Here is an 18357-nt window from a genome sequence, read left to right on the forward strand (position 1 = left end):
GCGGGTGCCGTATTAAGTTTGATGCCCGATCTATCAGGCGACGAACTTATCAACAGTCATAATATCAACGACGTTCTTATTACCTAGGTGGATATAAATACTCTGTAGCTCAGTCTATAAATTTATACTTCTGTAATCATTTATCTTTCTTTTTCTTATATCTTCTAAAGAAAGAAACGAGAAGGGAAGGATATGCTAGGCAGACCTATAATTTTTCCCTCTTAGAGTATATATGTCTGTGCCCCGGTTAACAACTGCTGTATATGTATGTGTATTACTTTTTGGCAGTTCATAGCTATAGTGTGATGAAATTCAATTTTATACAATGCCAATGCACTATGGGACTCATATGAGCTAAGAATAAACACTAATTTTATATTCTTTTTAGAGTATGGGCTCATATTTGTCAAACACCTCAAAGCTATATTCTTGTATGATTATCTTCCAGGGCTGCTCTGATAATCTAGAATTTGTGGAGAATCGATAATCAATGTCTTGTCAATGCTGAGTATATACGAATCATCACGTTTCGTTCCTTCTTCGGATTTTTTATCGACATAAATTATACTAAATGTTAGAAGACAAAGTGATGGACATTTAGATGGATAAAAGAACCTCCATATTTACTTGAACTCAAACTAAATAGGAGTGCAAACTTATATGATACTATTAGGATTGAGGAGTATGACAGCATTGAAGAGTTTAGTTTAGTAACTAGGGTATAGATGTAGAGTGGAGGTTATCCGGCCGACCCCATTTATCGGGTATATGTAGTGGACGGACTGCGGCTTCAAATCACTTAAGATAGTGGGAAACTCTTACCAGAGAAAACTGGGGTATAATCAGCACCTAGAGCCTTGTCCATCTTTGTGCAATTCTCTTTACTCAAACACAGAATCAATTCTTTCAATGTTCTCTGGTATGTTGTGGTACAGACGTCGCCATAGCAACACCATGCACGTGACCTGTATAGCGCGCCCGCGACGAAACCTCGAGACCGGGCTTTCTCCAGGATCAACAAAACAATCGACAACTTTGGAGGGGCCACATTGATCCACGACTTCAATGTAGGTATTATCGCCATGGCCTCCCCGAATTCCCTCCCAGCATACAACGAGCTGTACCGACAGCCAGCCCGACCGATGTCCCGATCCGCGGTTTCACGTTCGGGTTCCAGACGGGCATCTCCATCAACACAGGCTCTGCCCAGACATTACTCTGGGGACAGCTCCGACGAAGAGGTCCCCGAACCTAAATTCAGCGCTTCTGTAAAAGCATTGCTTCATGGAGATGGATTAGGTTCTTCGCCTCATCTACAAAAGGCACACATGTCGTACGAACCTCGAATTGAAACATCAAGACAGCAAAGCCGCTCACCACGAAATTCGTCCCCACACGACTCATCTAATGGTAGCCCGGCTCCAAGAGTCGTCCGTATAGGAGCCATCTCATCGGCTTCCCGATTCTCACGCGAAAGCTCCCCACTATCAAATAGCCAGAGCGCAGAACCAGAGCACCACAGCCGGCCCAATGATTTTATTACTCCCGCTCCACGCCAGCGCAGTGTTCGCATCAACGTTTCGCGCAGCAACACACGATCCCCCGCGTCTGTCTCGCCTTCAGGAAAGCGCTCGTCGGGACGCAATTCGGCCGACGAGTATGGTAGTGCAGAGCGCTCGGATAGTGATCGGAAATCGCAATATGATGATGATCCTGCGATGCGATATGGACTTTCCTCCGCGTTGCGAGGGCGCGGCGGCGAAGAAATCGCTCCACATAGTTCGCTGCGTGTCAAGCGGGTTGGTCGACTCGCTGGCACCTTCTTGAACGGTCCTGCCCGGAGGGGCGTACTGCGTCGTCAGAGCGAGGAAAGTAACGAGGAAAATCACCAATATCTCTCGGCTGACGGCGTCCGGGAGGACGTGGAAGGAGAGGAGGAGAATGCAGAATACCGACCTCGCAACCCAGCAAAATCTTCATCCCCCAAGGTGTCATGGGCTGACCCAAGCCCGCCTCTTGTGCGTGAATCCAATCGACCAGAATATCCTCTCCGCCCTGCTGAGGTTGAAGGACCGTTTTCGAGGTCATCTTCGCCAAAGTCATACGGCTCGAAGTCCACACCCGCTTCATCAGATATGTCTTCCAAATCCTCAATCGCGAAGGAACATCCTGTATTCAAGGTTCCTTCAATACCGGCTTTGCCATCGGTCCGTGACCAAGAGAATGAACCACCACCAACTTTCAGGCGCACAAAGCCCCAGGGGTTGAATGTGTTAGATAAACCTGAAAAGTATAATGTTGTTTATGATACCGAGAAGAAAGATGTAGCAGAGACGCCAGCAACAAACTCTGCACGAAAGATACTTGCCACGCGGAGTAACAACACCCCTCATAGGGCCGCTCCTCCTCCTCCGAAAATGTCAGTTCTTGAGACTGCTACTTCCACAGGAGGCGCATCGACATCCCAATCGCGGAAAAAGAAGAGTCAAGTCGCGATTAATGGCAAGCATTTCACTCGACTTGATTGCATTGGTCGAGGCGGCAGTTCCCGTGTCTATCGAGTGATGGCAGAGAATTACAAGATCTTCGCTCTCAAGCGTGTCAATCTTGAAGACGTCGATCCAGTGACTTTGACCGGATACAAGGGTGAAATCGACTTATTAAAAAAGTTGGAGAATGTAGACCGTGTGGTCCGCTTGTTTGACTGGGAACTGAACAATGACAAACATGCTCTTAGTGTGCTGATGGAGATTGGAGAGTCTGATCTCGAAAAGATCCTCACCTTCCGTCTAAACGCTGAGGATGCTGTGTTTGATATCAACTTCACCCGATTTTATTGGAAGGAGATGCTCGAGTGTGTCCAAGCTGTCCACGAGTACAACATTGTCCACTCGGATTTGAAGCCGGCCAACTTCCTCATGGTTCAAGGCCGACTGAAGCTTATTGACTTTGGAATTGCGAATGCGATCCAAGATAACACGGTCAACGTTCATCGTGAACAGCAAGTCGGCACGCCAAATTATATGTCCCCTGAAGCATTGGTTGATTCCAACGTGTCGCTCGGTCTGCCTTCAAGTGTTGGAAAAGTTATGAAATTAGGAAAACCCAGCGATGTCTGGAGTCTGGGTTGTATTCTGTACAAGATGGTCTACGGACAACCACCATTCGCCAAGATTGCCAAATATTATGAACGCATCATGGCTATCCCCAACCCCCGTGTCCAAATCGATTTCCCGGCCTTCGGCGTCGGTGGCATCCCAGTGCCTCCTGGACTTGTTCGGACTCTCAAGCGCTGCCTGCAGCGCGATCAGACCCTCCGACCAACCATTGAGGAGATGCTTGGCCCGCGCGATCCATTCTTGCACCCCGATGCCCAGCTTGAGGGTGCTGTTCCAGTCACCCAGGATATGCTTGGCCGTATCCTGGCCAACGTTGTCAATCACTGCAAGGCCCGCGGTGTACCCAGAGAAGAGGAACTGGCTGCATGGCCCGCAGGATTCTTTGCAAAAATAAAAGCAGCCCTTGAAGAAGAAAACCCATGACAACACCCAACCACTCCTTTCACTTTATTTCCTTTGTTTTGACTGCCGTATTGGCTTTTTCTGATGTTTCCTTCTTGGTTAGAACGACTTAACGACTGGTGTTGGATATGTGAATCTTTTTCTGTCTGGGTCTGCTTGGTTAATTTGCGGGATATCTCACTGTTTGTGTTTCTTTGCATTGTCTCTTCTCTTCTTTCTGCATCATCCTTCGGGATGTTTGTCCGACCCAACCATCTTGCCTTGTGGTGGGTATTTCTTGACGAATCTCGGTTTCAGCGCAGCGTGTGGATTTTCATTCCAGTACATGATTTCATTAGCCTTTTCATCTTTTTTCTTGCATTCGGATGGGTATTGTTTGAGTACCAGCGTTCTTAGACTGACAATAACCTCCCATTTGGTTAAGATGTTTAATTGACAACCCTTGGCTATCTTCATTACTTGGATACTATACTGCATGTTTCTTATCCTGTGGGCTACCCGGAAATCAAATCAAGTCTTCGATTCATGATCCATATAACGTCTTACAATGGGGATCTGACTTGCGATGCAGATGCTGCTTGTCTTCATAAAATCATAGTTGATAAATGCCTGACTATCTAAAAACTAGCTATGTCCATTCAGAAGCCAAACATGCGGAATACTTTTCGTTTGAAATCAATGGACTTGACTTTGCGCCATTAACACCACCCAAGAATAGAACATTTGAACAGTCTTGATAGACCGTATGTATCAAGAAAGGGAAATATAGAACTGCCTGAGCATGGTATCGAAGACAGGTGTGTACCTGCCGGGAATGTAGAGGAAGTGCTTGTAGTCAATTTAGACAAGGAGGACCCTATTGGAGGTTAGTTTGGGATATAGCATAAACAAAAGGAATTATCGAAGCAACTCACGCATTAACACAACCGTCGTTCTCGGGGGTGTTGGTGACCTGGGCCCATTTACCCCAGACAACCTTACCAGAGGTGGTAACAAGACCCAACTCGGAGACATTGACCTCAATGATTGTTCCCTTGGTCAAGACACCCAGCTGAGTATAGAGAGGGTTCTGGGGGTTCTTCTTGACGGACAGAATGGGGAGCTGCACGGTGACAGCCAGCTCGGGACTGAAGGGAAAAAAGTTAATATACCGTATACAACCAAAATAAACCGGAGGGTGGCATTCTCCCCCCCAGAGATAAAACATACTGTGTGACGTTACACTTCTTGTAACGGAGACCCATGGGACGAATGAACCGCTCGTACTTAACAGGACGACGGGTGAAGTCGTTGCCAACGAAAGTAGGCTTGGTGATCATACGCTTCCAGGCCTTCTTGTGGGTCTTCTTTCCGGTGTTGATAACCTTGAACATCTCCTCCTCGCTGATACCCTTGACCTTAGGCAGAGGGACAGCAAACTTAGCAGCCTTCTCATTACGCTTGTTCTTGATAGCACTGGAGAGGGCCTTGGCGTTGGTCTCCTGCGAGCGGTCGAGCAGGTACTGGGGCAGAGGGGTCTTGGAAGGCTCGTCGGGTGCGGCGGACTTGACGTTCTTCTCTTCCTGGGCCTTGATGCGCTTCTTCATTTGAATCTTCTCCTTGTGGCGATTCTGCTGGTACAGCTTGGCCCGCAGACCACGCAGGTTCTGGGCATCGTGGGACGCCTTGTGTCCCTCACGAGCCTGACGCTTTCGCATGCGCTCATCGTGATCGAGGCGCTTGCCGTGCTGCTTCTGCCAGCGCTCGATATACCTGGTGGGAAAATGTCAGTTAAAGATCGGGCGGTGGCTGGCGGGGAGAGACGAACTCGTTCTGAGGCTGCAGGTAGAAAGAAAAGTTAGTAAATTGATTAAATTAGACATTGAGAGACCAGGAAATCATTAGGAGCTTACCATGATGAACGACGAATGAACAACACGAGGTGAATGGGTGATGAAGTTCTTGCCTTGAAGATCTAATCGAGACCGAAAAAGTTGTGATGCGGGAAAAGATAGCGAGGCACGTGACGCTCCTTATCGGTAAGGCCGTTTCTCGAGTTCTTCAGCTTGTATAGACTAAAAGAAGAAATGATGATGAATGGTAGAAAATTGGAAGGAGATAATTGGTACTCTGAAATGAGGATATGCACTTTAATTCACTATCGTAATATTCCTCTCTTTTCGTTGCAAATCTGCATCCTTAACACATATATAAAATCTCACGTGATACTACGGGTGACAAAGCGGCCATTTGCGCAAGTAGTGAATTTCTCTAGTTACGGGGAAGCCGCTCTTCTATCTCGAATATCAACCACAGCGAACCACTTCCACTCTCGATCATTGAGCATTGGCAAGCGGTCAGTCAATATGTTCTCACGCTCCGCTCTACGGAGCTTCGCCTCCGAACTGCGCTGGGCGGCGCCGTCTACAATTTCATCCGCAGCTCCCCTGCAGCAACGAGCATGCCTTCACCAAAGTGCTTCTTTGATGAATTCGCAACAACCTCAGAGCCAATCGGCGTCCAGCCATCCTGAATCACCTCTAAGCGCCACTCCCCGGGCTCAAGATGCCCAACCAAAGACTCACCAGGGCGTCAAGGCCTCCGCTTTCGACGAAAACACCATGACACCCCAAACACGCGCACACGTTCCCATTGCAAAGCAACCCGTTGCCCCGACTTTCACCTCCCCTCTCCAAGTGACAAAATCTCTCATGTCACAGCTCCCCCACCTTGCCGGCCAGAAGCCGCACTACATCGTCGCTCAGCTGCACGCACGACCATACCTCTTGACCGAAGGTGATCACATTCGGCTGCCCTTCCTCATGCCCAAGGTCAAGGCGGGTGATATTCTGCGATTCAACCGTGCTTCCGCACTTGGATCTCGCGATTTCACAATGAAGGGCTCACCGACTATCGACGAGCGTATCTACGAGTGCCGAGTTCGTGTGACGGGTGTGGACGCAGAGCCGCTACGCATCAAGGAGAAGACGAAGCGGAGACAAAGGCACGTTAAGCAAGCCAAGAGCAAGCACCGTTATACGCTCATGCGTGTCATGGATGTGCGGGTGAAGACGCCGGATGAGTTGTTGGCGGAAGGCGCGGTGGTCGTGGAAGACTCAGAGGACAGCTCAGTAATTGAACCCCGGTCATAATTGGGTTGTTCGGTGTTTGGGTGAAGCTTTTTTTGAGGCGAAAATGTGATGCCGGACCATGATCCGACAGCGGTTCGAGGTATTGACAGTACTACTCGAGATATGGTCTGATCATTGGGCTGTTGGTAATTGTCTTGCCGCCATGCATTGATATCTTTGCGGCATATTGTACAGATAGATCGATTTGGGCTGTTCTCTGTATGCATTGTATTCTATAGTATTGAACTTTTTCAGAAGATCTCTTATTGCAATGGTGTAGGGCATCATTAAATAGATATAGGCTCTTCCCAGTTCATTTCTTGGGCCAGCCATTATTGCATCAACGTTGAATTTCATTCAACAAAGCTCAATATCTCACCCGCAATCTTCTCAGCGAATGCATACACAACAGATCGTGGATGACCACGCGGTAGAAATGGGAAACTGCTGGCATCCACAACGTTCAACCCCTGCACACCATACACATTGGCATGGTTGTCAATCACAGCCATCGTGTCATTCTCACGTCCCATATAGCACGTTGCTGACGCTTGGTAAATGGTAGACATACTCTGATGAATGAACTTAAGAATCTGAGCGTCAGTGGAAACATCGAAGCCTGGGAAATACTCTTCCTGTTCGGCCACGCCTAGCTTAGCCAACTCCGCCCAAATCTGCCGCTGTCGCTTGAAAGCCTGAATAGCTAGATTCATATCAGTTGGATCTACAAACCATTGCGGATCGATCAAGGGTGGGGTTTTCATGCCAGGGCCAGCGAGACGGAGTGAGCCGCGAGATAGAGGAGCAGTCAATGATCCACTAAGGGGTGCATATTGATGCCCATCCTCTGCATTGGCAATGACTTTGTTGAGATTATAGCCGTTGAATGCACTGATTGGTAACCATTCCAATTCTGGCCAGTCGAATGGGAAACTTGATAAGGCGAGACGAAATTTGCGAGTCAGGTTTAAGCGGAATGGGTCAGGCAATTTCTCCCAGCTGTAGTAGCCTGGTCCAAAGATAGATTGGGCCCCAGTGGAATTTTCTCTGTACTGCTTCGCACCAAGTGCTGCTATAGTTGCATTTGTTAGCCGAGGCTGAAGCTGTGAGGACGCTCACGCGGTGTGTAGCCCTGGAGATTGGGTGGCCTTGCATGTTTTGGCCCACGCCTGGGAGGTCCTTGACGCAGGAAATACCAAGGCTACGCAGATTGCCGCATGGCCCAATGGCCGAGATCATCAGTGGCTGAGGAGACTGGAAGGCACTGGCTGATAGAATGACCCGGTTGCGAGCGTGGAGTGTAAAGTTGACTGGTCGAGTGCCAAATGTGCCTTCAGTCGATACCTGGACCCCTGTTACACGCTTATTATCGTCATCAAATAAGATCTTTTGTGCCATGGTACTCTTGTACACCGTGGGCCCGACGCCTTTGTCCAACACGGCCTGAATAAAGCCGGACTCAAAGCTGGAGCGATGCGTGTTTTGAGGGTCGATGGTGAAGGTCGCAAATACAGAGCCAAGCAATCCACCAATGTTAAATCCATCAATCTGCCTCATGCCGAGGGATACAGATGCCTTCTGGCACCATGTTCCAAGCGCATGCACAGCATTGCTAAATGAGACCTCTAGCGGTCTGTCTGTGGGATTAAATGCATATAGAGTCTGGCTGCTCGTGGAGTTGCTGTGTAGCGCCTGGTTAGGAGTATAGTGAACTAGCTTTTTGAAGTAAGGCAATAAGTGTTCGAAGCTATAGCTCTAGTTATCTACCTCATCAGCCCAGCTCTACATGCTGTCAACTGGGGTAGCGAATCTCTGTTCACCAAAGATTAGGGGTCCGAAGATATTCTCGTTTAGAATTCCCCGAAGTATCTGGTGGAGAGTTTGCAACTTCACAAGGCGGCAAGGCCTTGGAAAAGGGACACAGCAGTATTTTTGATGTAAATTTTTGCTTGGGATGAAGAAGTAATAAAATTGAAGATACTAATCAATATGAAAGAGAGGTTTCAAACAGGGACTATCAGCATAAGAACCTTCATCCTATACTATAATCTCCTTTACCCGCAGTTTCTGTCGGCAAACTTCCAATGACTTCCGTTGCATCTCGGCATATAGATGGAACTCATCCGCCACACATGCCCCTAGGAGCCGCTGGAAACCATCGAGGTCTGAATCCGCGCCCATTATCAGTTGCTTGGACTGGGAGACACCACCCAAGTTGGAATTGAAAATTCCACCCGCAGACAAAGGAAGGAAGTCTTCGTACGTGATAGCCTCATAACTCAGGATCTCCTTGTTGAGAAGATCCTGAAGTGAAACTGGAGGCAATTGCTCCTCCGATAATTCCACGCGTTCGTTAATTAATTGATCACCCAGTGGTGTCAACCGATATGTGAAATATCCCAGTCTCTGATCGTGAAGATCTGACAGACTATCGGGGAACTCTTTGAAGCGCTCTTCCAGTAGCGTGTCATAGGCCTTTCCTTTCAAGCCATTCTTTGCAGCTTCTGCATTGACTCGTTCCAAGATTTGATCATAAAGCTGGCGACCTTCCCGGGTCAAAGCGTAGCCTCGTTGCTCCACTTCACCAAAGCGTGCTGTGTGGGAGCCCTTCACATAGGATCCAGACGGATCCCTGAAATATACGGTTTCCTCTAGAGCCTTGAAGCTTGTCTGACGTAGAAGAATTGGGCATAATCGTTTTGGTGGCCCCTCAATACGATCCTTAGCAGGCATTCCATGATCCAACATCAATTGTTGTACAAGATCGATATCAATCGTTCGGGGCGTTAAGTGGTTGATATGAGAACTGGGGAAAGAGACAATGTCCGCAATCAGAGGATGCTCAGCTTTGAGATGCTCGTATTCTTGAAGGGTGACTGTTGCTTTTGAGTGCCACCGGAATGTCTCAAGACCATTACTGATGAGCTCTGTGCATTGATCCGGTGTCAAAAAGCCCTGGCTCTCTGCTATATCCAATAGAGCAAGAAGTCTGGGCGTGAAGATGTTTCTTTGCTCTAGCGCTTTCTGAGCTAGTTCTCGAGTCCTTTCTGTTAAAAGCTCCATCCGCAAGACTGTCGTGAACACTCGAAATGGGTTCTTCTCGAGTGCCTCTTGGGTATTTGGTCGGAAGGCGGTAGCGTGCATGGGGAATCCAGCGACGCTGAGGTCGTAGTAGCCCACAGGGTGCATGCCCATCACAGCAAACATGCGACGAACTGTAGCCAGTTCATGTGCTGTCCCTAGTCGGATGGCTCCATGTCTTTCAACCCGATGCCGGGCGGGCAAAATATCATCTGGATTTATAACGCGATCCCCCTCGATATTCTGGCTATTTTGAACTGTTTTCGCGTCTGCTTCCCAGACTACATCGATTAGGTCGCCGTAGAGAGGAACTTCGCTCTTGTACATTTCTGAAAGCGCATGACAGAAGCGCGATCGCAAATTGTCCTGATCGAAGGCCATATTGAATGTTTAAGGGATCGGATGTTGATCGGAGAATGAATGGCGAGGAATGAGTCGTGTGAGATTTGTAGAAGTGTGTTATGATTGAGCAGGAATTATAAAATGGACTATTAAACTGGAGAAGATCACGTATCTTATATACCCCGGAGCATTGAGTCAAAGCTGATATCAACTCACCTGCTTTACCCGCTATCTGACGCCTTGCATCGGGGAGATAAGTCACCCCGGGAGTCATCTCCAGGGCTAATCCGTTTGATAACTCTTATTTACATATCTAAATGATTAGATAGTAGGCTCAGTATTGTTATACCTGCTGATAATTACATTCATTCCTTCATGGATGTATGATTTGAAGGTGAAAGTACTTTGTACATCGGGTCTTATCCGTCGGAAGATTGTCTTCCGACGGAACAGCATTGTACCTACTTTGTGGTATTATTCAAACATTTAAACCTGTTATTCTTGAATTAATAAAAGCTATAGCTTCATATCAATGGATTTCAGTGTATTGGAAGTAAATAACGAGGTAGAAATCAGCTATGCTCTCTCGTATAGCTTACGGCTGGTTCCTCTCAATCTATATACCCCAATAGTAGTGAAATCAAAACATATAGAAATCCTTTTTTTTTCAATTACCGTTCTTTTCAAAACCAGACAATAACATACAAACGCTTCCCCAGACCCCGCAAAATCCCCGCGAGAGCCCGCGAGAGGTGAAGAAATTGAAGATTGGCGATTGGTTCGGTAAAGGGGTGTTCCACTTGGGCCAACTCTCATCAGATTAGGCGGAAGGGGAGATCATCGTTCGCTTCTCAAAACACAGTAATCTCCTAGAATAGCCATGGAAGCGCCTGAAGGCAAAGCACGATGGGCTTCGCAACGCCGTGTGCCGCGGGCCTCACGGGCATGCGAAACCTGCCGCGCTCGGAAGACCAAGGTAGGCCGAACTTCACCTTGAAATTGCCGGGGTTTTTTTTGGCCCTTTCGGAAACCAAATCCACTCTAACAATCGGTAGTGCGATCAAGCCCAACCGTGCTCTTATTGCGCATGTATCAATCCCACCTCTTGAAATACCGAGGCAGCAGTTAACCCAGAGACAGATCACTCGTTTGACTGCGTGTTCCGCGCTTCTGATGGGCGCGGAATCCCCGTCGATTCAAACAAAAGGAAACGAGATGCTGGAGAATCCGAGCAAAGGTTGGGGCTTTTATCACATGGGTTTCCGCGCGTCGTCTCTAATCAGATGGAAAGCCAAAGCAGCACTAGGCCATCTCCTTGGCCGGGTATTCATCAACTCGAGACACCCAAAGGCACGAGCAACTCTAAAAAGACGCTATTATCAATTGGCTCTCCCCAGGCCCAGACCCCGAGTTCGTTAAGTGGCCGTCCCAATGTTGTCAATATCACACCCAAAACAACGATCGTGTCGGCTAAGCCATCCGACGCTTCACAAAGTGACCACCGCCCTTCTGCGATCCTAGAATAACTTAACTAATCACCCATTTAGTCCGAAATTCCGAATTAGGGGATGCTGCCTCAAGAGATGGTTTAAGCGGTGTCAACCTGCATACCAATGGTACCGAGTTCTATGGTAATTCGTCAAACCTAGCATTCCTCGGAAATTTATACGCAAGAGCACAGAATCAAGAGCTCAGAGATCAAAATCAACCAGACGAGACTCCTCGGCAAATGCCAGCTTCACCCAAGTATACTAATCCACGATCTCAGCCTTTGTCGCCAGAAACGAGCCACAGCAAAGATAACAGGAGATCAAGCAAATCACAACTCTCAATTGTGAATTTGCTTTATAATGCAGATTACGTCGGACATCCTTCGCCCCAATCTCATGATGGGGCAGAGTTTACAGCACAGAGAAGTCCGCCAGATGCAGATAGCCTCAAAAGCAGGACTCCTACAATGAACAATGGTAAATTTTCCTTTTGTCTTTAATGTTTACCACAGCTCATATGAGTTTCTGACTAGAAGTAACAGACCATGACATCAACTTAGAAGCATTATTCCCCTGTCTTACAGAGACTGCGCAGATGGAGATCGAGAAAACCTTCATTGGCAGCTACTTTGCGAACAAACATTACATCCACCCACTACTTTCTAAAAGTAGTTTTATGCGACGCTGTGGAAATGAAGCATGGCCAATTCCAAATCGCCAGGGACTATTCCGAGGAGTCACGAAGTTTGCAGGGTTATACTTTGCGGTCGTTGCTTTGGGTGCGATCAATGCGAGCCCGAACGAGACCTCCTTACTCGAACATTTCTGTCAGCAATTTGTCGATCCGAATCAGACACAACGAGCTTTGAGGGGGCATAGGTTCACTGCCCTTGACTTTGCTAAATTCTTCTTCGGCCTCGCAAAACGGACTCTAGGTGATCTTTTTGAGAGTTCCTGTTTAGAGTCTGCTCAGACTCTTCTTCTTTTGGTACGTCTATGTCAATATTACATCAGAGGGATGCTCATATTTCTATTAGAGTGTGTTCCGTCAAAATTCGTTACAGCCCCATAGCTGTTACATGTACAGCGGGATGGCTGTCCGTACAGCAGCGGCTATTGGTCTCAGCTCGAGCATGTCTTCTCTGCCTCCTAGTGCGAGGCGAGAAGCTAGACGCACCTGGTGGTAAGCCATGAGCTCAAAATTAGAGTAAAAAGCAAGATACTAACTCTTCTATTTAGGTGTATCTACTCCCATGAAATGTGAGCGTCTACCTCATCAGGATTGTACTTCCCGAAAATGATACTAACATCGATCTTTAGAGAAATGTGTTGTTCCTCAGGACGTCTGGACAGCATGAAAGAGTTGCATTATTACCAGACCTCCCTCCCCAAGATAAAAGTAGGTGGCATCCCCTAATTTGCATGGTGCCATCCTAACAGACCCAGGTTGATGCCGATGATCTCGATCCCGATGCCGAAGACCACGACATAGCGATGATCCCGGCAATGGTCGCCTTAGCCCAAATTATGTCCGAAGCATCTCATCAATTGTACCACTCTATGCGGCGGTCAATAGCTGATAAATCCTGTCTGGCAATGGCACTTGATCAGCGACTTCTTGAGTGGAAAGCAACATTGCCCGCTTTCTTGAATCTAGATGCACATGCACTGAATGACCCCGAATGGGCATTCAAGCAGAAATTGGTCTTGAGACTAAGTGGGGCTCCCTCTACACACCTCATGTTCCAATTCAACGCATTCTAGAAAGAATCACTAATTGAACCTCATGTCTAGGATACTACAATACTCGAATCCTCATCCACAAGCCATTCCTTGTGGCAGCAACTGCAAATACAGACACTTCATCAACGGACCTTTCCGTCCATCTACATACTTGCCTCACTGCCGCCCGGATGAGTATTAATATGCAATACGAGTCATTCCTGCATAGAATCTACATTCGCACCTGGTCAGCCACCATACCTCTTCCTCCTAAGAAAGTATAATTAACAACCCTATTTCCATTATAACAGGTGGTACAACACAACATATGCACTCTACGGTTCAATGATCCTCCTTCATCTCATTCTATCAAACTACCCAGGCCTACCAGACGACGAGCTCCTCGAAGACGTTGAAAAGTCTCTCCAGATCTTCTCCTCTATGGGCGACATCATCGTTGCCCGTCGCTGTGCCGAGATGCTCCGCGAAGTCCTCGAAGTTGCACGCACATGTCTGGCTAGAAGAAGACGGTCTGCCCATAGACCTAACCACAGCCAAGACCGAAGTCAAAGCCAAAGCCAGCTCCCTAGACTCGGAATGCCATATACATCATCAACAGGAATCTTAAATTCGTCTGAGGCTTCATCAGATGCAACCACATTAACACGAATGCATTCCACTCCAAATTCGACACCAACAGGAGGCGAGATCGTCTTACCAGAGGCAAAATTACCCTCACCCATGCATGGATTATCCCTCGACACACCATTGTCTATTCTAGAACAACATACTGATTCAGACGACGGAGATTTCCTTTTTTCGCTCTTCAGCAACGGCACGCAGACACAGCCTGATCGAACGCGGGCGGAGATGCTGGCCAATTTGGTGGATCCGAGTGTTTTGGAGGATTTTGCATTTGGAGGAGGGAATGAGTTCTCATTCTTTTAGTTGAGAGTATACCAAGCGTGTCAAAGGAATAAGATCCCCCCAACCACTGTGTTTGAGCATATTGTAAGTGATACCTTTGTGTATCATATGGAGACATTGGCTAGGCGTTATTCATGATTGAAATAGTAAGAAGGGTCAGCCTAATAACCCACGGGAACTCTAGAAATTATTGTTCACTATCGCAACAGTTACATCAAGAGGCTGATAAGTGATGGGGTTAGGGAGGAGGAAGAGGGAGGGAAATGACAGCCAGAGTCCTAATTGGTGAGGCGTATTTATACTAGTGGACTTCCTTCATATCCATTCATGAGAACCTTAAGGTATCTTTTCAAATCTCTCTTATGTCTCTCTCAGATATCTCTCAGGTGTCTCACAGGCGGCTCAAGATGGTATAAACACGCTTGAAGTTATCCATGACCCGATCTTCCAAGACTCTGGATTCCGTTTACTCCCACATGTCCTACTTGACCTGACGGCCAGCAACTAAGTGACTGGTGTGACGGGGATGAAGTTGTGAAGCTTAAATTCAAGTCTTCCAATGACTTCTCCGAAGCCCGCAGTGTCGTCTCACGTCCGATACAATGGAAAGAGGGAGGTGTCCTAAACCCCGAGTGTCCTGCAAATGCGACATTCAAAATGTTTAACGATCAGATACAATCGATTCAGTTGGTAAGCTGAATTTCCCCTTTCCCTCTATCCACAAATACCTCGATGATCATTACTGACTTCATCTTTCTAGGATCCCACCCAAAACTCTCCGATATCCCACAATGCCCTGAAAGCCAGTATTCTGAGCGAGGGACTGCTCGCGTCATGTGAGCTTCTTGTTATGGACTTTGGCAAGTTCAAGAGCACCTAAGTTGCCAAGATGATCAGGGATAATCAGCTTGGGATAGTCTATAGCAGTATGAAGACATTGGAACAACGGTTTGGAATTCTGTGCCAATTGAATATCGGACCTGCTATCTCGCGGTTTGGCATCACACATATGCGGTAGCCAGACAAAGCGTGGGCTATGCGTAAATTATTCAACAAGGACGATCTCTTCTATCTTGTTCTAGGGAATCCAACATCGACCATGTCATCAATGACTTCAGAGTCGCCATGGACAACGCTCCTCGGTTTCCATTTGCTGGATATTTCGGAAAGCACTTCGATAACCCGTTCATACAGTCGGGAGACTATTCATCAAGCGAACAGGTCGATTTTCGAAGGAGATTGCAACTATACTGTCGTCCTTAAATACATAGGGTACCGGAATTAAAAAAATAAAATCATAATTCATCATCCAACCTATATACATAATTCCCGTCTAGAAACATTGGCGAAAAAGAAACCACAAAAGCAAGCACCAAGCATAGTCTGGTCCAATCCAGACATTCCAAAGCCAGGGTAATTCCGTCGTCACAACGTAACAGGTTTTAGTCCGCTGCGAGGCAAGCAGACTCGGTGCATGGGGGTACATGCACCCATAATCAATAATTTCAAATAAATCAAGCGCTTCATTTCATAAAATCAAGCACAAGTTCCCGAGAAAACGCCATAGCAGAAAGAAGGGGTCATGAGAGAACAGCAGGGAGAGCCCAGAGGTTCAAAATGAGGTGATATGAGGTCGAGGCGGAGTTGACAAAACACATGTAGCATGGGCGAAGAGAAAAGGTAGAAGAGAGGTGGACTTGATCACAGGGGCGCCATAGAGGCTTCCCCCTCCCCATCCTCCATATCACTAACAGATGTAGCTGGTGATGCAAGACCCGACATAACCGAGCTCGAAGCCCCCGTGCCGGCGGCATCCATCATAGCCTCATCATAAGAGCCAAGCGCCGAAGTCGGCATGCGCGGCGGCGCATTCTTGCCAGATGACGCCATGAGCTCCGCGATCCCTGGCTTTGCGGGGACGTGCTTGTGTAGCGCCGTGGCATTATCGAGACTTTGCAGGGCAAAGCCCATGAACTCGGCGTTCTTGTGGCTGACACCTAGAGTCCAGCGGTATTCACACAGCCGAACGCGGTAGAAGTCTGCTTCCTCGTTTGTCGGGGCGGTGATGCGAAGTAGCATGCCGAAGGAGCCGATGAGGGAGAAGTTGGTGCGCGCGGAGGCGGGCCAGAAAGAGCGGAGGTGAGCGGGGCGGAGGCGGTTGACAAAGTCCATTGCGGAGATCAGGCGCGTTTTTGCGGCGGAGCGGCAGATGTGCGCGAGGTACTGGTCTGTGCCTTCGGCGAGGAGGGAGCGGACGATGCAGCGGTGCAGGGTTATTTCGGTAGCAAAGTAGGCGAGGTGGAGGGCGCCGTTGCGGGCGTGTTCGTCTGTTATTGTTTCGACAAGTTCGCCGGTTGAGGTTTCCATCTTGAGGGATGGTGGGAGGGAGGAGAACCAGTCCTTGAGCCGGATTTGGGCTGGTTTGGCCTTTTCTAAGATCATGCGTGTACGCTGGTTTCCAGCGGCGGAGAACTCTTCAATGGCGTGCAATGTATAGAAACGGTCGAGGATGTCGGAGAGGATGGTTGTTAGTGCGACCATATGGCAGAAAAGAAGAGGGCCGTGGCCGACAGCGGTTTCATCGTGCGAGGAGTCAGTGCCGGAGGAAAAGGCGTCCGAGAAGTCCTGCTCTACGAGATCCTTTACCGTCCAGTTGAAGGCGAAGATATGCGAGGGACGGCCGTGCACTAGCGACGACCATTTATCCTGCATATACAAAGCCCACGCGAGGCGTTTCCGCAGGCCTTTTTCCCAAGTCTCCATACGCCAGTTTGTGCAGTCTTGATGTAGGCCCAGCTCGAAGGCGGCCGTGACCAGCTGACCATTTAATGATGCTGTAGCTAGAGTCGACTTCTGTGTCAGCAGAAGCCCGGCTTGGATAGTCGAGACGCTGGGGAATTGTAAAGAATCCATCAGCAGCTTTAAGGCCGAAGCCTCTAGCCGTGTGGCATCGGGTTTGCGTGCAGTTTGCGAGGCTGCACCGACGTCGACGAACTTCAATGTCAAGACGTAGACTGCGGCGAGTAGTAGCGGTGAGAGACCACGGCGCTCACGGTATGATTGACGGAACACATCCTCTATCAAAATCGGGAAGGAAGGGTGTACATGGTCAAAGAACTTTTCGATCAGTGTTGAGCCGTAGGGAGCGACCAGGCTCTCAATAACATCGAGTGACACGGCCTGCGAGTCACCGCCAGGCACGGTGTCGACGACACGCATGAAGGTACCGTCGTCGGCACATCTCCGCACGCGGGAGTTTGAGACTGTGCATTCGTCGTATTGGTCAAGCGGAAGATAATCCAGCAATGTTGGCTCCAGCTCAGTGGTCATGCCAATATACTGGGTTGACTGGTTAAAGAACCCGGGGCGAATCATGTTCACTGCTAGCGGGTGAGACTCGGTCTCCGGGATAGACTGCGTCGGTTGTATTGTTGAAGGTCTAGAGATTGTTAGGGTCCAATTTCTCTTTATATATGGAGCTGATGAAGTATATCCCCAGCTGGTTGTGATTCCATACCGCTTAATTGCTTCTGTGGGCTCCTGTCCCTCCTCCAATTTCCTTTTCTTGGATGTAACTTCGGATTGGGGTGTGAGGCTGAAGGTACAATCCTGGCGATGAAAGTCGCATGAGTAGCATTTATTGACCATTTCGTTCATGGCACACCTGCTCTTTCTGCGGAGACAAGCGTCACAGCTAGCTCCATTCCGTACGCGGGGAAGGGTTGAGTTGATGGAGATGGGGGATGGAGAGAGCGTTGGGGTCGAGCCAGTCTTTCGGCGAAGATCAGGGGAATGGGTTTGGGAATAGCCCGAAGGCTGGATAGTGATAACGGTAGCCATGTGGACCGGAACTAGCCCTGGAGGCACGATAATCGGGCAAATAGGAAGGGAGATAGAAGCGGTGATAGGGTCTTCACGGAGTGTGCTCCAGACGTGTCACTCCGCAATCTATACAATCTTATTCAAGATCTCTCTTTTCTGAGTATACAGAGTCAGTCATTGGATGAGATCATGGTGATAAGAGAGACACATACTCTTATCATAAAAGAAAAAAAAAGTTGGTTATCTCCGAAGCAAGTGCACGATAATCCAAAGCCGGCACCGGAGATCGAAAAGAGAGGTATATCAAGCAGATGAACCTGCAAGTGACTGCAGCAATATGAG

The 18357-nt window shown here is 48.2% G+C and overlaps 6 protein-coding genes across 6 annotated transcripts; 3 read left to right on the forward strand and 3 right to left on the reverse strand.

Annotated features, from left to right (window-relative positions):
• Positions 1-909: 909 nt before the first annotated feature.
• PEX2_020770 (serine/threonine/tyrosine protein kinase MPS1) lies at positions 910-3542 on the forward strand (the record flags this gene model as incomplete). The annotated part of the gene is made up of 2 exons (XM_016739352.1): positions 910-929; positions 974-3542. 2 exons carry the CDS (start codon positions 910-912, stop codon positions 3540-3542), a joined length of 2589 nt encoding a protein of 862 aa, XP_016599291.1.
• Positions 3543-4361: 819 nt separating this feature from the next.
• On the reverse strand, positions 4362-5416 carry PEX2_020780 (rRNA-processing protein NSA2; the record flags this gene model as incomplete). Its single annotated transcript, XM_016739353.1, has 5 exons — positions 4362-4377; positions 4436-4648; positions 4731-5273; positions 5329-5339; positions 5414-5416. The coding sequence occupies 5 exons, from the start codon at positions 5414-5416 to the stop codon at positions 4362-4364; spliced, it is 786 nt and encodes a 261-aa protein (XP_016599292.1).
• A 450-nt stretch (positions 5417-5866) lies between these two features.
• On the forward strand, positions 5867-6652 carry PEX2_020790 (mitochondrial 54S ribosomal protein bL21m; the record flags this gene model as incomplete). The annotated part of the gene is made up of 1 exon (XM_016739354.1): positions 5867-6652. One exon carries the CDS (start codon positions 5867-5869, stop codon positions 6650-6652), a length of 786 nt encoding a protein of 261 aa, XP_016599293.1.
• Positions 6653-6984: 332 nt separating this feature from the next.
• Positions 6985-10093, reverse strand: PEX2_020800 (uncharacterized protein; the record flags this gene model as incomplete). Its single annotated transcript, XM_016739355.1, has 3 exons — positions 6985-7630; positions 7695-8323; positions 8690-10093. 3 exons carry the CDS (start codon positions 10091-10093, stop codon positions 6985-6987), a joined length of 2679 nt encoding a protein of 892 aa, XP_016599294.1.
• An 867-nt stretch (positions 10094-10960) lies between these two features.
• Positions 10961-14214, forward strand: PEX2_020810 (fungal specific transcription factor domain-containing protein; the record flags this gene model as incomplete). The annotated part of the gene is made up of 12 exons (XM_016739356.1): positions 10961-11061; positions 11110-11377; positions 11452-11548; positions 11602-11685; positions 11911-12021; positions 12087-12532; positions 12582-12727; positions 12784-12804; positions 12865-12943; positions 12991-13261; positions 13339-13513; positions 13578-14214. The coding sequence occupies 12 exons, from the start codon at positions 10961-10963 to the stop codon at positions 14212-14214; spliced, it is 2436 nt and encodes an 811-aa protein (XP_016599295.1).
• A 1680-nt stretch (positions 14215-15894) lies between these two features.
• PEX2_020820 (putative C6 transcription factor (OTam)) lies at positions 15895-18033 on the reverse strand (the record flags this gene model as incomplete). Its single annotated transcript, XM_016739357.1, has 2 exons — positions 15895-17632; positions 17711-18033. The coding sequence occupies 2 exons, from the start codon at positions 18031-18033 to the stop codon at positions 15895-15897; spliced, it is 2061 nt and encodes a 686-aa protein (XP_016599296.1).
• Between the last annotated feature and the right edge of the window lie 324 nt (positions 18034-18357).

The sequence above is a fragment of the Penicillium expansum genome, assembly GCF_000769745.1.
Source record: "Penicillium expansum strain MD-8 chromosome Unknown contig53, whole genome shotgun sequence".
NCBI lineage: Eukaryota > Fungi > Ascomycota > Eurotiomycetes > Eurotiales > Aspergillaceae > Penicillium > Penicillium expansum.